This window comes from Tauraco erythrolophus, chromosome 14 (genome assembly GCF_009769465.1).
Source record: "Tauraco erythrolophus isolate bTauEry1 chromosome 14, bTauEry1.pri, whole genome shotgun sequence".
Classification (NCBI taxonomy): domain Eukaryota; kingdom Metazoa; phylum Chordata; class Aves; order Musophagiformes; family Musophagidae; genus Tauraco; species Tauraco erythrolophus.
In genome coordinates, this window is record NC_141478.1 from 21,758,791 (window position 1) to 21,781,481 (window position 22,691).

A 22,691-nucleotide genomic window follows, 5' to 3' on the forward strand; every position below is an offset into this window, starting at 1 on the left:
CCAAGTGCTACCGTTAGAATTGTTCCACAGAGGGGAAGAAAAGAGGATGTTTCTGCACCATGGCAAGAAAACAAACAGTAGTGTCACAGATGATTCAGCTGGCACGAACAGTGAGTCATGGAAATGCACCATAGAAATTCTCCAGCGCAGGATGCACGGCACAGTGGAATATCTGATGCAGATCAAATCTAGTACCACAGCATCCTTGGAAAGCTAGGGGCAGCCGGGATTACGTATAGCACTAGCACGTGCCCAAATATTCCTCGCATGTGACCTCAGCCCTGGGAAGCTGCGGTTAAGCCCATGACGATTGCCATCGAAGCCCTGAAGTGCTGGAGCAGTGATTTCACTGGAAGCGAGCAGCAGGGTTTTAATGGAAAAAGGTGTATCCGATCCTCCCTTTCAGTCTTTTGAGTCACACCAACAAGAAGAGGACTCAGAGTGTGTTTGCTAACGATCAGCTGAGAATAACGAGGCCAGGGTAAAGGATTGGGAATACAAAGTCAAGGAATACAAAGTCAAGTGGCTGCTTCAAGGGAAGAGGGGGATCCGTGCAGCCGCTGCAGGATTTGCCGTGGTCAAACAAGCTCTCGCTGCCATGGCAGAGTGGTGGGAGGAATTATGACTGGTTTGGATGTTATCGCTCCCCCAGTCCACTACATTGTGGGTTCACCAATGCCTGCAAAAGACTGGGAACAGAGGACTTGGCAGAAAGCAGAAAATCTGGTTTTGAAGGATTTTCTGTTTTGTTTTTTTTTTCCAGCCTCCTTCTCTGCTGGTCTGTCCCACAGTCTCCTGCAACTCTTGTGTGTGTTATAACAAGCAGCTGACATTCAGCAGCAGGATCCAGCCGTTTGTGTTGTCCTAGGAGGGGGAACAGTCAGAAATCCAGCTTAAATAGTTAGACTGGGTTTACCCTCAGCTGGGGTGCCCAAGCAACCAGAGCGTCAGCAGTAGATCTGACCTGGTTACCTGTGTTTTACAGACAGGAAAATAAAGAGAAAACCTGCCTGAAGCTCATCAGTGGCTGTTTTTCATGATGCTCGACAGGTCCAATGGCGCAGAAATGAGCTTTTGTCCTTTCTGCCCCCAATTCCACCACTACCCTGGGGCAAACACCTTCGCTTCTTGTGGCCTGTTTCCTACTCATGCAAAAAGGACAAAGCCCTTGAAAAAACACATCCAACTACTTATTATTTTTTTTACATACATGAGTAGCATTGATTGATAAAATGGTGTCTTAATTTTGGTCTTTCGTGGGTGCGTGAACTTAAAGGTGAACGCTTTGGGGTGGATTTTGCTTTCCTCTGATACCTCCTGACCCTTCCGGAATGGCACATAAAGCTCCAAAATTACCCTTGTGATGATGACCGGAGCCAAACTACCAGCTCCGTGCCTGCCTTCCCTCTGTCCACCCCCATGTTAAACCGATGGGGAACAAAAGTGAGCAGGTGTGTGGTGCTACCCTTGACTGTGGCTTTCCAGGCAGAAGGATGGACTCTGCCATCCTGCCCGCAGTGCCTCTGAAGGGACCACAGGCTCAGGCTGGGCCGCCATCCCGCCCCTGAGGGGACCACAGCCTCAGGCGGGGCCGCCATCACGCCCCTGAGGGGACCACAGCCTCCGGCGGGGTGCGAGGCGCGGGCAGCCCGCCGCCGGCCCGGCATCTCGCCGCCATAGGCGGGGAAACCGTGGGCGGGCGGCCGGGGCCACCCGCCGTGGGGTAAAAAGCTGAGGGCGGCAACATGGCGGCTGAGGGGAGCGGGCGGTGGGACGCGTGACACTCCTCCCCCTCCCCGCCCACTTCCCGCCACACACACCCCGCGCCGCCCCCCCGCCCTCCATCAAATCTCGCGAGAGGCGGCGGCGCTGTCGCGAGAGCGGGCGCTGCGGTAGGAGGTCGGCGGAGAAGGACGGAGCCGGAGCCGCTTCGCTCCCGCCGCCCGCCCGCCTCACCCCCTTCCTCCTCCTGCTTCCCCTCCCCTGCCGCCGACAGGAGGATGCCGCGCTCCGGGCCGCTCCCCGCCGCCCTCTCGCTGCTGCTGGCGACGGCCGCGCTCCTGCCGGGACCCGCCGCGGCGCAGAACGGTGAGGGCGGCGAGGCGGGGTGGGGCGGCGGGGAGGGCGGGTGTGGGGGGGGGATTGTGCGTTGCTACGGGGGTGGCCATGGCGGAGGGGGGCGAGGGTCGAGCTGTGGGTGGACCCAGGGCTCCGCAGCCGCCTCCTGAGCCTGGGGTGGGGGCGCGACCCCGCGTTTGAGGGGGACCCCCCTGTGGTTTGGATCGCTGAGGGGAAAGCGGGGGGGTCGCAGGGCCGAGCAGCGACGGTTCGCCCTCCTCCCCCCCCCCCCCCCCCCGGCTTCTCCTGAGGCGTCTCGTGCTGCCGGTAAAATGGAACATCTCCTCCCGCCTACTAAACCTGCATCTGCCGGGCTGCCTTAAATCATTTATAATGCAATAAAACCGTAGTTCCTTAGCAACTAAAGAGGTCCTCTGATAGGAGCGTAAAAGAAGAAGGGGGGAAAAAAACCCGAAACCACCAAAAAAAAAAAACCACCCCAACCCCTCGCCTTCTCTTTTCCTTGTAGGATAGCAGGAGCTAAATGTGGCGTTGCCTCCTCCCTGACGAGTTTGCAGCCAAGTGCATGACAATTAGTGGCAGAAGGAAGCGGGGCCAAGAGGCTGGTCCGAGCGGGTGTGAGGCAGGTTCCTGCGGCAGGCTTGTAAAGATGCGGGTCTTACCGTGCGAGCCGTGAAGGCGGGGGTTTTGGTGGGTTTTTTTGGGTTTGGGTTTTTTTTTTTTGGTTTTTATTTGCTCCAGGAGTGCCCGAGTGCGGTCTCGCTGGAGCTGGCTTCTTATGCAGCATCATGGTGAAACTAATGGAAGGGATGCTTTGGCCTGGAAATGGTGCCAAGGGCAGGGATGTTGGCTCACAGGAGACTCCGTTCTGTGTGTGTTTAGGAAAATTCACCCGGCAGAAAGAGATACCTTCTTAATATACCAAACCCATGTAAGGTTTATGTTGGTTCATCCTCCTTTCTACTTCCTTTCTGCTCTGCGGGTATTATTCAGTCCTAGGGTTTTCCTTCTGCTGAGGTGAATTTTGCCTCGCAGCATTCGTTGGCTATTTGCTCTAGAAGAATCATCGGAGTTTTTTTTGACGATGATAGATGTAGAGGGAACAAATAATCCCCAAGATCCCAGATCAGAATTATCGCTTTAGTATGTGCGGGTTTTGCAGTCTGCAGCCAGAACCGAGCCTCATGTCTGTTAACCAAACTGAAGCAGCTTTGGCATCCATGCTGTGTGGATGAAAACTGTAGGCTTTCTGCGATACGAGGGGCTTTTTGTGGAGTCTAAAAGAGCCTGGGCAAATTCCACTGGATTTCAGTGGGAATCGGGGACCTCACTGGCTCCCATGAGCTTCCAGGAACATCCTAGTTGGGCTGAGTTGTGGATAAAGTCTGTTTTTTCTGCTGCAGAAATGCCTCCTGGGCTAGCTGTGCCATCTGAGCATCGTCTTGGCAGGCTTAACCTGCCAGTGCTGTGTTTGGACCTCTGTATTTGAGTGAGGCGAGGTGAGCAGCCTTCTGACGTGCAAGTTAAATGGGTCGTGTGCCTGAAGCTGTTCCTGTGCCGAGTTAGCAAGCAAGGTGTGAAATGCTGGCAGCTGGTGTAACAATTCCAAATAGCTGGTGGGCAGTGCAAACGTTTGGTGTTTGACAGTAGTTACACATCTGGAGATCGACAATTAAATACAATTTTTGGGATAGATGGAAGGCTTCAGCCTCTCTCTGTGTCATAACCATGACTTCCATACCTGATATGAAGCTCACCAAGCAGTAGGAGATGTTGGTGTGAGGTAAGATTGCAGATCCCAGGTGCATCCTGGAGGGTCATGAATTTTTATTTGCTTAACTGGGGTCATCCAAGCAATTAAATGGTAAGGGAGGCTCTGAGCATCTGTGCTGCTGTAGGAATTTACACAGGTGAGTGAAAAATCTTCTTGGAAAGGAGTAGAGCGCTTTCAAGCCAAGTGAGAGATGAAGGTCCTTCTGAATGAGGTTTATTGCTGCTGTTGAATTTTTACCCCAATTTGAACGCTGTTGTAACAGTTAAAGATTGTAGGCCCTGCCACAGAGGAGCTGTTTTCTTTCTGCAAATAATGGCCAACGAGACACTTAATGAAACAGAACAATTCCTCTTTTGAGGAATATGGAGTTTTTGAGGAATGAGGCATGAAGAATACGTACAGCCATTACCTGAACTGTGTAGACTCCTTGTAAGTCATTAGCAAAATGATTTTGTGATTTGAACAGGCATATGCAAGTATGTCAGTGATGACTCCTTTTAAAAAACAAAACATCTGACCCACCGGTGTGTGCTTTGAAGGTATACAGAAGGATCCCAGAGTGCATATGCAAGAATTGTGTTATCTATTATTGATGTGGAGCCATTGCTATAGTGAAAGGTGATAGTCCAAGTGCTGCTGAGTGTTCAGTAATGCCATGTGAGTTCAGGTTGATAAAGAAATGTACTTTTTGAAACTGCAGGGCAGGTCACCACTCACCTGGCACAGAAAATGCCCAGTGGAATCCCGAGTGTCTGCGGGAAGCAGCTTTTTTTTTTTCTGCTTCTGACAGGAGATCACTGTTGAATTGCCAGTGATTTTTTCCAGAATTAATGTAACTCAGAATATTTTTAATCGGACTTGCCTATAGATTTAAGCTTTCTAAAACTGAAAGTAGGTTTTTGACACTCGTATGGATTATTTGCGAAGCTCTTGCGTAAACACCTAAAGATCACAGGAGAATTTGCATGTCAGAAACTACTTTTCCTGAAGATTCTTCTGAAAAACCTGTCAGGCTCTTCGAGGCTGTGTTTCTGATGCCTCTAAGACGTCGCTTGTATCCAGAACATAGTTTAGATGAAGTGACAGAAAGCAGGGTTAGAGGAGAGATGAGGAGGAACGGCTGGAAAAAGCCGGTTGGTCAAGAAGATAGGTAAACCCGTAGTTTCCAACTGGTGTTTGTTGGAAAATCACTTCAATGCTTCAGAACAGGCAGCGTGCTCCTTGTGGAACTGTGCTTGACTTGCTCTTTGGTGATGAAGAGCACGGCTTTTCCAGTTGCTGTTTCTTAACCTTCCGCAATATCTGTTTCTCCAGCTGCTTGTTTAAAAATAAAGACTTCGGTGTACTAATACTTTCACCTTAGAGTGTTCGGATTTAAAGGAGCACGGCTGTATTTTTACTGTTGTCTAAAATAGATGCTTGGACTGCTCCTGTGAAATCCGCAGTGTTTCTTCGGCATGTCCACATGTGAGTTGGATTGCTAGCAGTTTTCCACCTTCTTCCCTTTTCAGGGCTTTTTGTCTGGCAAAGTGCACTCGAAACCAGACTTTATTGTGCAGAGGAGGGAATTCTTAAACACCACGTTTGTAAAACTGAAAGCTGACTTGATAAAATTGCTTGGGTTGTTCAAAGCTAGAGACATAAATGGAAATAAAAGCAAATTGAGTTAGGTGGTACTTGTTTAGCTCTGCTCTCTTCATCCTCTGTTTAGATGAATGGGAAGGAACCAGCTGGCTAAAAATAGAACATGGCTTTTCGATTGGCAAAATACAGTATAGAAATGACCATAAAATCAGGAAAAGAGTAGCTTCTTAATATGAGTTTCTTAAAAGAGCAAGTGAAAACCTTCCTTTTGTCCTTGTCATGCTGTTTCTGACTGCTGATTCTCATCCCTTTTGCCCTGATTGTATTCTGACACGATTTTAATGGTCCCCAGATAAAACCAAGGTACAGTTTCATACAGCGTTTATGGAGCGTGAGTGTGGGCTGCGCACGGAGGAAAATGTTCAAATTTCTGTTCTCTTTCCCACCTTTGCTGTTCTCCTTCCTCCCCCAGCTCCCGCATGGGAAGTTTAAATACCAGCAATCTGACTAAGGTGTATATGCTGGAAAATTGCACCGAATTCTGACAGGTCTCAGCTAACAGGTAAAGAGGCGATAACTGGTTGCACTGACTTCTCAGACAACAGTTTTAATTATGTCCAGGAACAATTCCAAGCCAGGGACTCGCTTTTGATGATGAAGTGACACTGAGAGCGTTAACTGTCCTTACAACATACTGCCATATGAAGAGGACTTCTTGTTAAATTCATGAATGAGGTGCATTCTCCTCTTGACAATGAGCTGTTTCTTTTGCTGGAAGCACTACTTTACAGGAGACAATTGTGAAAACTTGCATTGTGAAGGACAATGCTAGCCTGTGAGTCATCTTCGGGTTGTAAAGCCAGAGCATTCAAATTCTACTTAACTTCAAGTGCTGGAGGTGCAGCAGCTCCCACTGATGAACCTGTTAAGACTGAAAGGTAGATAAACTGTTTCTCCTTATCTGTTAGCTGGAAAGATCTTCCGAAAATCTAACCAAAACCTGCTTTGCTATCTTTAGGCTTTTTGTTCTGTTTATCCAGGCAATTTAGAGTGGGGAGAATGGCTTCTCGTCAGGAATGGCTTCCTGTATTTCTCCAGGTTGACTGTCAGGGTCGTTCTTGCTAAGTTGCGTTTTCCTGGCTGTTCCTCGTGCTTTTCTGTGGATTTTCTTCAGTCACGTTTTCTGGAGTGTGATGTGTAAAACTGGACACGTTTCCAGTTGGGACCAGACCAAGGTTCAGTGGAGTGGAAGGATCACTCAAGGCGTCTTACATATGGCATTCCTGTTTGCATCAGAAGATTCTTCCATTTTTGTAAAACATTTTTGACTCGTGTCCAGTGGGATCTTTTATTGGTCAGATCTTATATTGCAGACTGCGACTTTGCATTCCTTTAATGCTTAAACCAAATAGTTCTTAGATGTTCTTATGAATTGGCATCTCACCTCCTTCTGATGTCTTTCCCTAGTTGTCAAAAATACTATATTATTTTCTCAGGCACCCACCCCTACTTTTTAGTTTGCTGTGATTATATTAGCTTAAAAGACCCTCTAGCCCGTTGTCAGTCTTAATTCAGTCTGTTTTCCATCTTCTTGTTCACGTGCAATATCTCATAAAAAACATGCACATGGTACACCAAGCTAGGTCCATGAGATTTTCTTTTTGGTTATGAGGCTCTTGTATAGGGCAGTATTAAAAGCTTTACTAAAATTAGGAAACGTCTGTTCTTTCTCCTCTGGAGTCACCTTTGGTTTTTATTAGTTTCACAGTCGGAGATCAGATTGTCGTGGGCTGTATCGAACCACAGGTAGGGGGTACAGCTCTGTTCTTCCTGCTCCCGAGACCTTCCCCATTTTTTAGCACTTTTGAGCAGATTTCTCCTGTTCTTCCTGGAGACTGAAATTGGACTGACTGGTCTGCAGTCCGTGGTCTTTCCATTTTAAACACAGGCACTGTCTGCCCTTTTCTGTTCACTCATCTTTTACGAGTACTGTAGGAGTTGAATTAAATCCAGCAGTTTGACACCCTCTAACTTTCCAAAGTAACCCATAATCTGGTTTTAGAGCTCTTCCCCAAGACAATTTATCGCTATGATTGTCTTTTTCTATTTCTTTAGTGACATATGTGATGGTAGGAACTCTTTCCAGTCTTTTCCATGCACCTGAGCTTTCTGCCCACACCAAAGTTGTGCTGAGGTGGTTCTTGGAAACCCACCAGTGGTTAAGGTGCTGCTGGAGCCAGGGACTGAATGTGCAGATTTACTATCTGATACCACACGCAGATGCTTGAGGACAGGCTTTGTGTGTTCAGTCAAACTTAAAACAAGCTGCTTATCTGTATTTCATAATGATTGCAGTGACTTGTGGTTTTGTTTTTTTTAGTTAATGCTAGAATGTGAAACCTGACTTGTATAAAGTTGGAAGGGGGAGAATGGCTGTTAAAATATAACTCAGGAGTTATCAAAGCTCCATATCAAATATAAAATCCAGTTGTTCAAATCTTGATAATTATCTGAAATGTTTTTTGCATGCCTTTAAAAATCTTATTAAATGTTAAACTTATTTTCACTCTAGAAGTTAAGACGACTCTAGAAGTTGTACTACGTGGTCTTGTTTTTGGTGTTGAAGGAGATTCAGTCTGCACTAAATACACTTTCAGCCTGGATTAAATATCTGTGTCTGTGTCAAAACTTGGAAGTATTTATCCCTTAGTAAGATAACTACTGCAGACTTCGAGAAATTCATGCCCTGTTGATAGCATGAAGCTTATTTGTGTCATCCGTGTGGTTGAAGTCACCACTTACGCCCTGCCACAAACTCATTCAAGGAAAAAAAAGACAACTTTTGGAGCTGTGAAGGGTTCTTCATCATGTGTTGCCAGAAGCTGTAGATCTCTGCTGTAATTAAGAAAGAGAATTTTTTTGAGAGCAAGATGATTAATTTTTTTTTTTACCCCCAACCATTCCTGTCGCTTTTGAAAGAGCGAGGAAGAGGCATTGCATCTGTCTTCTGCTCTTTGGAGGTGTAGGTGGAACTTCAGTGTATGAGATGGAGTCTGAGGGACACAACGTTTATATCGACAGTGTTTGCTTTTGATACCAGTTTGAAGTATTTTGAGGTATCAGAGAAGAAGCAGGGGCAGGGACATTCTGAAAGAACAAATTTTCCAAATGAGGAGTAAAGTTCCCAAGACAGTAGGTGACTGGCTAAATGGATTTGCATTGTGAGACTTTTTTGTAGAGGCAAATTAGATCATAATGTCCTGTTCTGATTTGAATATAGAAAAAAAAGTCTTAGATTGCTCTAATTTGTATAGGCTTGTTTTGCATTCCATGTTTTAAAATGCCACATTAATGAATCTGTTGAGCCAAAGTGCTACTTAGTGTAGCTAAGTAGTGTAGCTACTTACTACTGCCCACATTTTGTGAATTATTACTAGGTTTGAGTGCATGCAGGGATCATGGTGGCTCTCCTTAGAGCTCGTGTGTTTGTTTGGAAACCTGAACTAAATGCTTTTTTCTAACAGGTGTATTGAAGACAAAAAAAGAGGAAGGGGAATAGAATGGCCTAGAAAAGGGAAGGCGTGAAAGGATGCAATCAGTGCAAAACTTCAGCAGTAAAAGTGGGTGAAAGAAGAGATTTAATTCTGGGAAGTTGATAAAATTGACAAAGAATATATTTTAAACTCAAAAAGAGAAAATCAAACTTAAACGCCTAGAAAAGAGCTTGACAAGGATTTTTGGCAGTGCAGTAGGTTCCCAACAGACATCATGGCAGACCAAAGGCAGACTGAAATAATTTGGTGAAGGCGTACAGCAGGAGTTAGAAAAAAAACCAGATGCTTGAGTGCATTTTTAAAAAAATGAGTAGATAACATATTGACTGATCACTCTTGGATTTCTTTCTTTTTTTCCTAGTTTGTTAGAAAAGCTTTGTGGCAGTTGACTAGGATAATCTACCATAGCAGGTTTAAGTTGTAAGCGTAGAAGTATTTTAATTCCTGTCATATTAACTCAGAACTCCTAATTAGGAGTTAACTGGTTTAAACGCAGTTATAAACTGGAGTTCAGCTGCGCTGTTTCTGATAGTCTTGTTAAATTCATGCAAGTGGTGTAGTGTTGAGAAGCTCTTGTCTTTCCATGATGCTTCACATAGTATGTAATGACTGACATAAAATATTATGTCATACCTTCTTGCTTGAGGAAAATCTGAAATTAATATTACAGTCCAGAGCTTAAAAGAGCAATGAAGATTGCTCCCGAGGTGGTTGTGTAAGATAGGGATGCTTGGCTTGGAAAGGTAAGGAAGATGCCTTGGTACAGGATCTGAGGTGGTGATGGAGGACATGGTGAGAATGGGATATGGATGGTTTTGTTTGCTGCTTGGTGTGTTTTTTTTTTTTTAATTCTCAATGCAATAAAGGATAATTAATAGAATTGTAGTTGAGAAGGACAAAAATGCTGCGTTGAGATTACTTTGATCTGTGATATGTAGCTTTCCACAACACCGTGAAAGCTGGTCTCTTGTCTTGGGCACAAGACTGGCAAGATTAGCCAGGCTACTGCGTGTGCAAGGATTAACTTTTCCCCTGATTTATTGGCAGGGTGCAGGTAGCCTGGTGCTAGAAGTCCATGGTGTTCCAAAAGACAGACCGGTTTTAATTCCCTGTTTGAGCAGGTTGGAATCACTGTTACCCAGAGGTATTGCAGGCTGACAGAGTGTTACACGATTCATGACGTGCTATTTTGCAGTATGTTATTGATCTTGTATGTTATTGATCTTGTCTTCTATAGCTCTTCGAGCAAGAGCAGCAAATTTCTATTCGTTATACTTTTGATTGTTAATTTCTGCTTGAGGTATTGTATCCTGTACCTACAGATAGTTACCCTAAAGCAGCCTTTTGCAGGGAACTTAATATTATTTCGTCTTCTCTCCTTTGCTTTAAGCATCCAATGTTGCAAGCAGCTGACTCCCACTCTCACATAATATTAAGTATCTGTATGGTTTTTATAGAAGTGTGATGACATTAATTCACATTTTGGGCGTCTAGTTTGAAATGAGGAAATACTTATATCACAGTAGGCAACTTGAAATGTTTCTTAATTCTGCGCTGATTTTTACCCTGTGCAGTCCTGTGTAATCCTTAATAAAGGGGATGGTGTAGCAGGAAAAGAGAGAAAACTATTCCAGTGAGGTTTGGGGAGAGAGTTAAGAGGTTGAGATCCCTTAATGACTCTAGGAAATAACTAGGCAGCTCGTTATTTGGAGATAATGGTTTTAGGCAGTGTTTGCGTATGGTCAGACGAGTTCTGCAGCAAACTTCTCCCTCTTGTTATGACTGCCAGGCTACGTAAACAGTGAGTTCAGCAGTTAGTTGTCAAGGCTTCACCGCTTCACGAGAAGAGAGTTGCCTTGGGGAAGTGTTTTCAAAATCCGGAAGCAACTGAGCATCGAGGTTTTGTCACTCAGAGCCAGTCTGCAACTGGTCTTTGAAAGTCTCCTATGGATGGACTCCTCTTCTGTATTTATATATGTGTTGGGAAGCTCGAACTTGCTTGGTCTGGCTCTTTTTTTTTTTTTTTTTTTTTTTTTTTGAAAAAGCCTGAGGAAGTGAGCAGAGCTGTTACTGGCTGCTGTTCTGTATATGACCCATCCCATTAGAAACTAGTGGTTTTTATTTAACCTGATGGTGAAATCAGAGTCTGTCTCAGGCATGCTGGAGGACTTGGTGCAGGTACTTCCAAAGGGCAGGTGAAAGGATTGTCTTCGGCAGTTGGTTCAACAAATAGGTGCTTTGGTGATACTCGGTGAGCTTTTCTTTTGTAGAATTGCTCTAAATCTGCACTAAGAGAGAAATACATTGTTTGCCCTTCTCTTTGGGCTTAATTTCGCTATAAGAAATGGTATGTTTGGTGCCTGTTTGGTCCCCAAAATCTAGAAACTAACATTGCCAGATATTTCTGTCTCTCTCATTTCATTCAGAGTTCTTGCCTTTTTGCCCTTACAAGCTTGACCCCTTTGTGCACGCCTGGGGATGACCATGGGTCTCTGGTCTGACCCCTTGTTTTCAGAACTGCCAGAAAAAAGTTGCATTTCACAAAATTGTCTTCTCTCCCTTCTACTATATTTGGGCTTGTGTTTCTGCTGATGATTGGCACTGATCATATAATGCTATAGATTGTGTTCACCTTTGGATTTCCCCCTACAAAGTAAGTGCTGTCACCTCTGACTCTTGCACTTTTGGAAGCGTTTGAGCTTTGTGCTATTTGTACCGATTCTTTCTTTATGCAAAAGGATTGGGAATGATGCTTGAGTGCCTGGCTGTAACCATTCCCTACTGTGAAGGGTTTTCTGCCTGTCAAACATGATGGTAGTAGAAATGTTTTCATTTCCTTCTATTGTGTTATTTGTGTTTAGAGTGGTTATAGTGCAACTTTTCCCATTTTCAACCCTGTAACTTTGACAGAGAGGACAGCACGTGGTAATGCAGCATTCCCTTCCTGACTCTTTGCTTCCAGAAACAAACTGCTTGAAGTGGACTGGAAGGTTGGCATCTCCCTCCAGTTTTGAGGGTACTGAACCTAATATGAGACTTAGATATACAGCACTGATGGTTTTCTTTCAGATTTAATTTGTTAAATTTTTAACTGACAGGTTTGTCAGCACTTTGCTACAAGTTCTGTGGTGCTCAGTAGCAACTTACGGTCTCACTTAAGGGTACAAGATGGTTTTAAACAGAGCTGCGCATTTTGGGTCTCAGACTCCTGAAGCTGCTATTTCTAGCAATACCAGGATCAATTTAGTGACCTCAAACTTGAGCCATATGAAGTAAGGAGGGGGGGAAGTTGGTTTTGATTTCTAGGAAGAGAACTAGTTGGGAGATTGGAGCAAAAATGGCAGGACAGAGAGAAAAAGCTTTTAAGGAGCTATAAATAATGGGCAAGGCAGGAACTGTAAAAGGGCATGGATGAATATGGTACTGCTTAGAGTATTCTGTTTCCTTGTACACCTCCATCTTCTCCAAGATTAAGTAGGTACAACAGGGTGTGTGGCTTTTTATTTTACAGAAAGTGTCCATCAGTGGCCTACGTTCACATTTTTCGGCGAAGCATTATTGTGTTCTTTTTCTGTTGTCCCTTTGTTTATGCCTCTTCTAGGCAGCAAAGTAAATGCAGAGATGATTTATCCTTTTAACAGCACCTACCAAACGTTAACCTGGCATTGGCTTCCCAGCCAGTACCAGTACGAGCATACCTCGTCCTGGGGCCTCAGGATTTATAGTTCCCAAAGGGCTTTCCAAATATTACACTGTCATCCTCTTTTTGCAAACTGAACCAGAGCTCTTGCCTCTCGCAGATGGAAATTTACTAAATAAAGGTTTTTGGTTTCTTTGGGGAAATGTAAACTTGCTTAAGATGGCAAAGAAACGTCACCTCTGGTTTAGGAAAGCTCAGCAGCAAACTCTGGAGCTCTGCCAGAAGATCACAGCGCGTTTGCCCTGTTCTTGCCATGAAGAACCAGGCCACTGTTAAAGGCCTGCTACAGGATAAATTGTTTCAGTGCTTTCATCTGATCTAGCAAAGTATTTAAAAAAATATCTTTTAATGCTGTTTGCAAATGGCTGCACAATTGAATGTGGTCTTTGGTTAAAGAGCATGTGAAAGACTTCTTGGTGTCATCGTCACGTTAAGCACGACAGCTCTTTAACAGTACTGTGATACCAAGTAGATGAAAGACCTTTTTTACCTGAGTTTAGAGAGATGATTCAAGTCAAATTTGAACCAAATTGTTTAGGTCACCAGTTACACTCTTCTCAAACACCACATAATCTCTAAAATTAAACGCTCTTTTTAAATATATCTCAGCTGTGGATCTGGATTCCCTGGTGTCTTGAATGGGCTGGACTTAAGTTCTGACATGCTGGATGTTGCCACTGACTTCTGTGTAGTACTTTTTTCTTTCATATCTGATCAGTTTTACAGTGAAGTCCTCTCAAACCCTTTGCCTTTCAAGCTTCTAGTTGTTACTCCCACAAGTCACCCGCATAAATGCATTGTGTTGGTGATGAGGTACTGCTGCTGAGTTCAAAAAATCAGAAGAATTTCCAAATTAATGTTTAAAGTCTGCTTAGTGAACGGTTAGGGGGCTTCAAAAATGCAACTTGGAACTCTCAGTTTGCAAAGGAGGGTAAATCTGGCAAACAAATTGCAGCATCTCTGCTATTTTTAAATTTATTTCCTTTCTGCCTTCCTCTTCCTTGTAACTGCAAAACTCTAATGGAGTTCTCCTGGAGAACAGCCTGTCTTTGGGCTATCCGCTGCTGCTTGTGTACACTGTACAGCTTGTCTGACCAGGGAGATAAGACCTGACCTGCTAGAGATGTGTTACTCTGAAGTTACCAGTTAGTAGGTACTAATCCTTTCCAGCTACGGAGAACATCAACTTTGGAAGGAAATAAAGCATCTCTTCCCTAAACCCATCTCCTGCGGTGGGGTCAGTATTTGACATGTTGTTCTTAAGCAGATCTTGCTCTGTTAAAAGTTGGCCTCTGATTTATGTTTAAAAATGTATTGTACCTTCTGCTAATACCATTTCTTGTGCATATAGAGGGATTTTATTTTATTATTCCTTTTATTTTTCTGAATGACTTGTTCCCAGATTGTGCGACCTCTTACATAATCTGACAGTTCTGCAAAGGGCATTTCTTGAAAAAGGTCAGTGTATTGAAATGTCCTACTTCTTCATCACGGATGAGACAGAACAGCTCATACTTCTGCAGAATGGATAGAAGGGGGGAAAAAAAAAATAAAGGTTTGCCATTCAGCATGTGCTTCCTTTCTGCTAAGGAGAAGTGTAATCAGTGTCCTTTCAAACACACGTTCGTTGGATCAGGAAAGGTCAAGGCAAAATTGAGGAGTACTTTAAACTTTTAGGTTTCTAACGACATAGTCTGAGGATTTGAAAGAATTAATCTCAACACAAGATATTTTTTATTATCCTCACCAACATTTTATAGTGTGTTCAAGAGCTTTAGGATGCAAATCTGGTCTTAAAAATTTTTGAGATCTTGGCATGTAGGCTGCAGTTGCTGTGTTACATGTGAGCACTGGACAAATTTAAAATGCTCTCTACTGGAACTCAGCTTTTCAGCATTGCTAAGGTGAATTCCTTCCCGCTTATTTCCAGGGAATGCGTTCCTAGTTGGTAACAATTAATTTTTTTTACAATATACAGGAGTTTTTGTGCTCCTGTGTGGTTTTGCTTTAGAGAAATTCTTGTATATTCCATAGCAATAATATTTCTGTAGTGACCTAAAAAAAGGGAGTTAAGATTAATAAATGCTGGCTTATTTATTTTTTCTCCTTGTGTGGATGATTTGAAGTCTTTTGTCCGTAAGTCATGCTGGGAAGAAGCTTAAATGGAAAGAACAGGAGAATAACGCCTGCCTATTCTGAGGAGGATGGAACCTTAATCTTTGGAAAAACCTTGGAGAAACTAGTCTACAGATTCTCTGTGGAAGGTAATCTCTTGGGATAAACGCTTCTTGATGCATTCAAACCAACTTCCTGACAGCGTGCGCTCTTTTGAACAACCAGGCGTGGAAAAGCTGCACTTGCTACACAGTTATGGAGTTTTAAAAAGACTTGGCGTGGCATCCAGCGCTGTGCCCGCATCGGCAAATGACAGCCCCACTTCCTTCACGTGATTAGGTCGGGTGCCTGATACCAACAGCCAGTTCGAGTGTTTGTTAAAGGAATTTTTTGCCTTCAGGTGAATTTATAGCTCCAGGTCTTAGTAGAGGGAGAGCGTGGATACTTGGCGAACCTCATTCCCACTTGTATGTCTGCTTTGAGTCCCTGATCAGTTGACTAGGGAATGAAAACCATCTTCAGTCACTTGACTCTTGCATCAGTCCTCCAACGCCCAGCCCGTCAGCTTGTAGTCAGCCCAGGGGAACGTTTTCTAGTCGGGAACGTGATGATGACAAAGCCTCTTTGAGATTTTAAGATATTTTATTTTCCTATTAAGCCTGGCTTGTGTTCTGCTGGTGCTGCTCTGATTCGAGATGTACGTCCTCTGTGAGGTACATCTTGCTGTTTGCCTGGAATTGCTCAAACGGCTTTGTCATCCACGTTGCTTTAATTAATTAATTAAATAACATCCACGTTATGTAAGTTGTTGGTCTACGTGAACTGCGGAATGAAGTTACCCAGACTTGCCTCTTTTAAAGCACATGATTGAAATGCCACATAGCTAAATATAATTCTGTTTAGGATGTCTTCTGCTCTGCTACTTGTGGCGTACGTGAGCTAAAAATGGCGAGGAGTAGTTCTTGACTGATGTCCTTTAATATTTTCTTTGAAATATGGAGAAATATGCTTTTCTTAAAGCACTGAACAAATGCACGGACTTGGATGAGGATGCCATTACCTGTTTCCCAGGCAAGTTAATACGTGCTTCGGATTGATCAGAGCTGGCTTCATAATGTCTCTGTTGATCTATGGTTTATTTGGAGAGCATTGGTCCAAGAGTTAGAAGCAAATGAGAGATTTTTCTGTACTTCCTATAGAAGAGAACATGCAAATACCATGTCTGCAGTGATATTTAAAACTGTCTGTCCAACCAGGATGTCTGAAGCAGAGGGAATCACTTTAATACATGAACTCACAGGGCAGAGAGGCTCGAAGCTTTTTAGTCTACACTCCTTCAGTGTCTCTAAGCAGATGGGCTTAAAACAAAAAAGCAGACTTTGATAGGGACGCAGCTATAAATTGAAAGTAGAGCTTGCGCTCGGTAGAAAATGAGCTATGATAAGGAGTGCAGAACACACTTTAGGGACAAGCTTGTGTGAAAATAGCATCTTTTTACCCCATGTCTGCTCCTCTTGTGTCATCTGAATAGTTAGTTTATACATATAAACCACTGCTTTAGCTATCAGCGCTTTTAAGCCGTTTGTAGAAAAATATGGGAACTGGCAAGTTAGAGATTCTTAACAAAGAGAGCAATTAAATGTAGATATCAAGCTTTCCTTACTGTTTTGTTCCATCATCTCTCCAGTAACTAAGTGAAATACCAAATTTCCCAGTTGTTTGTAGAAGACCTAAGTCAGTGTTGCAGTTACTTCTTCAGACTATGCTCTTTTGTAGTACCAGAGAACTAGAAGAACTTTGTTCTCTCTTCTAAAGAATTAGGAAAAAAATCTGCAAACTCCTAGCCAGCAGGCTGACATCAATATGGAGGCAAATGAGGGAGTAGGTATTAATTTCTTGTTCTGACTATTCTTCTCTTGCCGAATATTCCAGACTTGAATTTATTTTCACATCTTCTACCTTATGGTATCAAACATACAGATACGGGGTTGTTGCAAAATTAGAATTGTAAACACTGTCCACAACTCATGTGAGTAAGAAGGATGTCCGGAGAAGGTTTCTGAACCCAAACAGTTTATATAAGAATATATTTGGGGTGAAAGTAATTTCCTGAAATTGGAAGTGTGTAGCTGCAATTGCTACGACACACCGGTGTCTTTTCTACTCAGTAATGTCTCTATGAACTGTGCTTTGATGTGTTTTTTCAGTGAATTATGGTTACTGAGATCAGTTTTTGCACAGTAAAAGTGACTGTAAAATAATAGTTGCACTTGAAAGTCATCGTGGTGTTAAGCGTTGCTTTTTTATTCCGAGGAAACTTTTGAGTAAAAGCATCCACGGTGTGAATGTACATGGGAGAAGATGAGTGGGCAACTTGAAGGCTTCAGCCTGATCTAAGGGTTTTATGTTTAAGGGAGGCAGCTGAACCAGAGGACCTTCAGAAATCCTTTGCAGCCTAAATTCTCTGATTTATGACCCAGAAGCTGATCGCCGTGTCCTTTCTCCATCCATCTGTGCAGAGAAGTGTCTCTTGGCTATGTGGGGCATATTCCCAGCATGGCCTCGCAACAGTGAAGGCTCTGAAGCCATTTTCTTAAGGACTCTCTGAATTTTACTTCAGCAAACAAATGAAAGCAGTTTTTCCATAAATCTCTTGGCATGCCAAACTAAGCAAGGTTTTCTAATGCATAGAGAAATGAGGGACATTGGTCTGAATCCAGAAAAGGTTAATCCTCGTGTCCGTGGACCTGGAGAAAGCAATCCTCAGGTCTCCCTCTCTGTGGAATGAATCTAATGCTACATCATGGCCTCATGCATTTTTATATGATGCTCTCTGGGTAATTTTCCTCTGTAGGAAGGAACCTACCTTGAGCTATATAAAGCTGCATAATGAGACTGCAGGAATGAATTCCATGTATTGCTCCCGTTCTCCGTACACTTATAGATGATATAGGCTCCTCTGGATATCTGATATGCATGTCAAAGTGCTGGTTTTAAAGGTGCTTCTGTAGTTGGCTAAAAGATAGGGCAAAACAGACGAAGGAAATTTAATGCTGACTTTTTATATTATGGATTTGGTGCGATGCATTTTGGAGACTATAGCCTGAGGTTGTCTGATGCAGCACGTGATGGTTAGCGATGGTACAGCACCTGGAGAGTCATCCTCACCAAAAAGGACAGGGAACGCACTCTAAAACTTCAGCCCATCTCTTATCAGTGAAGTGATGAAAACCAAACCCATTTCTTATCAGTGGTATGATTAAAAGCCATGCTCGAGTGATAAAAGAATGGGGAAACCATCAAACCTGCCAGCTGATAGGTAGGATGCTTTGTTGCTTTCCATGGAATTGAGGTATCTTCACCCGTCTCCTCCAGCTGATGGGGTGGCTGTGACTTTTTTGTAGATTTGACTCATTTCTAATACTTTGGTTTAGTGAAGGTGAGTGTTGGAAAGAAGCTAAATATTAATTAGGCTGCCTTTTCTCCATCCTGAAGGAAGTAAAAAATGCAATACTTTGACAAAGTGATGGTGTTTTTTCCCCACCTTCAAAAAAAAAAAAAATATTATCACTTAATCCACACCCTTCAGTGAAGAAGAAAAAGGTGCTAATTAGCCAGAGCACCAGTTGGAGTAGCAGTCACTTGGTGCTCAGGTTTTCAAAGCCCAGATGATGGGGACAGTGTGAAGATGAGGAGGGGAGAGGAGGAGGGCAGCAGCTTGTTGTAGTTTTCTTTTATATTCTGATGCAGGTGAGACTGTTGCCATGTAATAAGGTGAAAATGAGTCGAAGTGAGGGCAGAGCAAAGCCAGCTGAGAAGCACTTCATGGACTGCCCAATTTTTATTTTATATCTTAATAATCTATTAATTTAAATATGTTTATATTTCAATCTCTATTAATATTTTAATGAGGTCTTTTATGGCTAGCACTTAGCTTCATCCCTCTTCTGAAGCTGCGATCTGCCTGGTCGTTCATTCCCTGATGCTTCCAACCATGCTTTGTCCCCTGAGTCCTGGTGACACTTAACTTGGAAGAAGGTGGTTGTCTCTGAGACAGTACAAATGCAGCATTTGAGGAGCATGTGAAGGGTTTACATCTGGTTATATTCTATCCTTTGCTTTTGAATCCTCGTAACTGCAGTTTTTGCTTAATTCTGCTATAAAAGGTCAAGAGATTTATCTAGTCGCCCCGAAGCATGTGCCAGTAGTCATAAAACTTTGTTTCCTTTTACCTGTGCACGTCTTGGGGTACTTGGGAAAAGTGGAAGAATGGGTTTGGGGGAAAAACCAATTTAAAAAAATCAGGCTGCATAATCCAGAATAGCAATTAGGAAAAAGATTTGAAAACAGTTTAACGAGGACCCTAATGCTTATTTTTGGTAGTGGAACTTCAGTACTAAGGGTGATGGTGTTTGCTAGAGTAACGTATCAATAGCTTATATTATTTATATTTATATAAATAAATACATATATTTAGATTTTGGATAACACTGGTCTGTAGAAGATATAAAACTTCATTTTGGCAAAGACAGTTGGCTTTTTGTTATTCTGTTTAGGAAAGGCATTCCTGAATTCATGTATTTCCAAAAATGAATTACGCTGTATTAGTAAGGAAACTTTTAAATTGGTTTTTAGAAACAAAGGGAAACAAAAAAAAGGGCTAGCTTAGCTCTACTTTATTCAGTCTATAAATAAGTGGAATAGCAAGCAAAGCTCTAAAGCAATGCACAGAAATAAAATCTCCAGAAATGTGCTAAAGGCCTGAGAGCAGCAGTGAAATACAGACATGTGGTGGGCTAAGAGGACAAATGGGAAACATCAGCCTCTTGCTGTTTATGGGATGGTTTGAATTGCAAATATAGACAATCTGTAAAGCATTCGGTCCCTAAGCAGTCTACTTTTTATCTGTGTATTGTGGGTTCCCGCTGAAAATTGGGGTTATTTTTGCACTAGCTTTGCAAACTTTCTTTCTTTTTGAGCTTTGGAGCGTGTTTGCTTCCTTTGTGTAAGTGGAACTTGCCTCAAGATAAAGATAGATCAGGACAGGATAGGAGCATTATCTTCCTTGACAGAGATGTGCACTGCTTTGCTCCTGACTGTAAAATTGCTCTGTTACACCTGTATTCCTCGTGGTTGAAAACATCCTTGGAAATATGGTGCATTTCCTTCGTTTGGGTCACCTTTGTGTGTCCTCATGCGTGTGTGTCCTGCCTTGAACTGCTCGGATCAGCCCCTTGTGCTCTCGCGCTTCGTAGCTGCTGCTTTCCCCATCTTTGCAGGCGCCGTTGGCAAGACGCTCTCCTCTTGCTCTTTGATGTTGATGGTCTTATGCTTGTTCTGAGCTTTGATCTTCATGCTTGATACAAATCAAACCTCGAGACATTAGTTTGTTCTGTGTTGTTAGGACTTTTTGCAAAACTTGTGTTTCATTTCAGCCTAGCTGTTTCAGTCTTTCTCCTGGGACTGGTTTAATGTTTCTTTTCCTCAGCTACAACTTATCTACGTTCTCTTAAGGCAAAACCTGTTTTATTTTTTAAAATCCCTTTCTGGAGACCAGACTTACTTGAGAAGATCAATATCTTCCCTGCTTCACTTCTCCAGTGCTGTTGGCATTAATTCTTTTGCGACATAATGCATCTCGCTTTAAATTTAAGTAACAAAAGAATATTTAAACCAATAGCACAATTGTTTCTGCAACTCGGGGATGATTTTTTTGGCAGGTACTGCTTTCTGTGTATTTTTTGACCGATAGATCACTGCTAGGACACTTTATATTAAAGGATCCTTTTTTATGTGTTCACTCTAGCGGGTGAGGAACTGGGGAAGCTCTTTGATCATTGTGATACTGGTTTTAAGCTATTCAAGAGTTGTCTTTTGTGTCACTTTTTCCTTTGGGCTCCAGCCAAGGTGGAACACAAGCTGGTCAAAACAAGTTAAATATTTCCATGTGTTTCTAGGATGCATATATTTCTAGCTGGATGCTATATTTAATCCTGCAGTTCTGTGATCACATTGGCAAGAGGATGAGCCTTGTTCCTTCTCCCACCCGCACCTCTTCCAGAGGTATTTGCTTTTCCGACTTTTCTCTGGCCTCTGTCAACGAGGGGAATAGCTGCAGTTGGGAAGGGTGCTGCTGCCGTGTGGGATTGGAAGGGCTATTGCTAGTAGATAAAGTTGAGATGCCTTTATATGCCAAAGCTGGAATGTAGCTTGGCTCAACCTCCCTTGCTTTAGGCCCACAGGGAGCTCATAAATATTAGCAGAAGCAAAACTGATCTAAAAAGGTGTCTTTCATTGATTAAAGCCTCGTTAATGAGAATGGTTCGCTTAGGAGCGGTAAAGCTAAGCATTTCCATTCATTTAAACTCACCATCTTTAGGCTTCTTGTTCATCCTTGTTCTATGATTCTATGATTCTATGATCCTCCTCTTCTGAACTCTAGATTTGTTTAATATGGAGCTTTTCCAGCTCTCTGGCTCTGGGATTCTGCTGTACATGATTCTCTTAGTGCATATGGAAAATTGTGGCTGCCCTTTTGAATACCTCTTAGCTTCTCCCCTGTTCAAGTGCACCTGTCTCTCAAAATGCATTTATTTATTTAAGTCTGGATTTAGTGGTTCTTGACTACAGTGCAAATTTTAACACACAGATTTTGCAAATGTGAAGAGCCCTGCTGTGCACTGGATTTCATTCCTTTTGGCAGCGTTTTGTGTAGAGACTAAATTGTTTCGCTAGTTTTAGAGCCTTAGTCCATTGCCGTCCTCACAATTGGTGGATGAGATTGAATCTTCAATAAACAAACATCACTTCAGAAGTGGTTTAGTATTATTGCCCTTTGGTCCTCATTCTGTCCTTCAAGCTGATAACCACCAATTAATTAAAAAAAATAATTGGTTTGGAACACAATAGTGTTATTTCAATAGCTACACCTTCTGGACCACTGCATGTTATTTTCCTTGTATTCTGGTCTATCGCGAAGATTCGTAAAGACCTTGTGAGGGATATTTAACCATAGGCTTTTCCCTTGTTCTTTTATGCATGGTAGCAATTAGCTTTAAAAATAGCCAAAACCTGAACAACCCTCCTCCTCAAACACCTTTTAATGAGGGAAAGCTCACTGTGTAACAGAATAACTCATTTATGACTATAATGAAATAAATACAGCTGTCAATATAATGAAAATTTATAGCATCAAAACATCCTAAGAATATTTTCTCGTGAGCACTTGAAGGTGCTTATTCCTATTGTACTTGACAGCAAGGATTCACTTAAGATTTGGGCCGTTCTGCTACTTCCCATGGGTTTGTAAGATCTATGGATTATCACCTCCTCCATCCACTCTCCCAGGAGCCCTGACCTTTGTGAGCTTTTGAATCTTGGCTACAGTTTTGCTCTTGTATTCCGTACGGGGCTGACACTTGCAACCAGCGCTTCCTCCAGTTTACTCTTTGGAAATAAGGCATCTATCTGTTACAAATAAGGGCAGGTTTTCAGCTTTAAACGGATCTAGTATGATCCCTTTAACAAAACCTCGACCTCTTGGCTTGATCTCTTTTGTGTTTTGATGCATATTGGTTCTTTTGATGCCCCTGCCTCTAGAATTGTGCGGAACATGGTAATAATAAAGCAGCGAGTGCTGTGCTTGGAGAAGACCAAGTAAGGAAAGCGTTGGGCTCGGAAAGTCTCTTATGTAAGCGATGAAATCTGTATAGTGTCACTTTTCTGTTTGGTTTTGAACAATTATGGAAATCCCTGACAATTGCCAAAAAGCGGGAGTAGCTCAGTTTCCAGACTCCTGTTGTGTTACAGGGCGCATTCTCTGTAATGTTTAGCCTTTTTTCTTTGATTTTTCTTTTAAACATGTCTTGGTGGCAGATTTCAGCTC

The 22,691-nt window shown here is 42.8% G+C and overlaps 1 protein-coding gene across 1 annotated transcript in view; it reads left to right on the plus strand.

Moving 5' to 3' along the window:
• Nucleotides 1-2,000: 2,000 nt before the first annotated feature.
• The window catches only part of NPTN (neuroplastin), a 54,318-nt gene continuing 33,627 nt past the window's right edge, over nt 2,001-22,691 (plus strand). The window contains exon 1 of the mRNA XM_086620586.1: nt 2,001-2,088. Within this exon, the coding sequence (XP_086476712.1) occupies nt 2,001-2,088 (88 nt within the window). The remainder of the gene's footprint in view (nt 2,089-22,691) is intronic.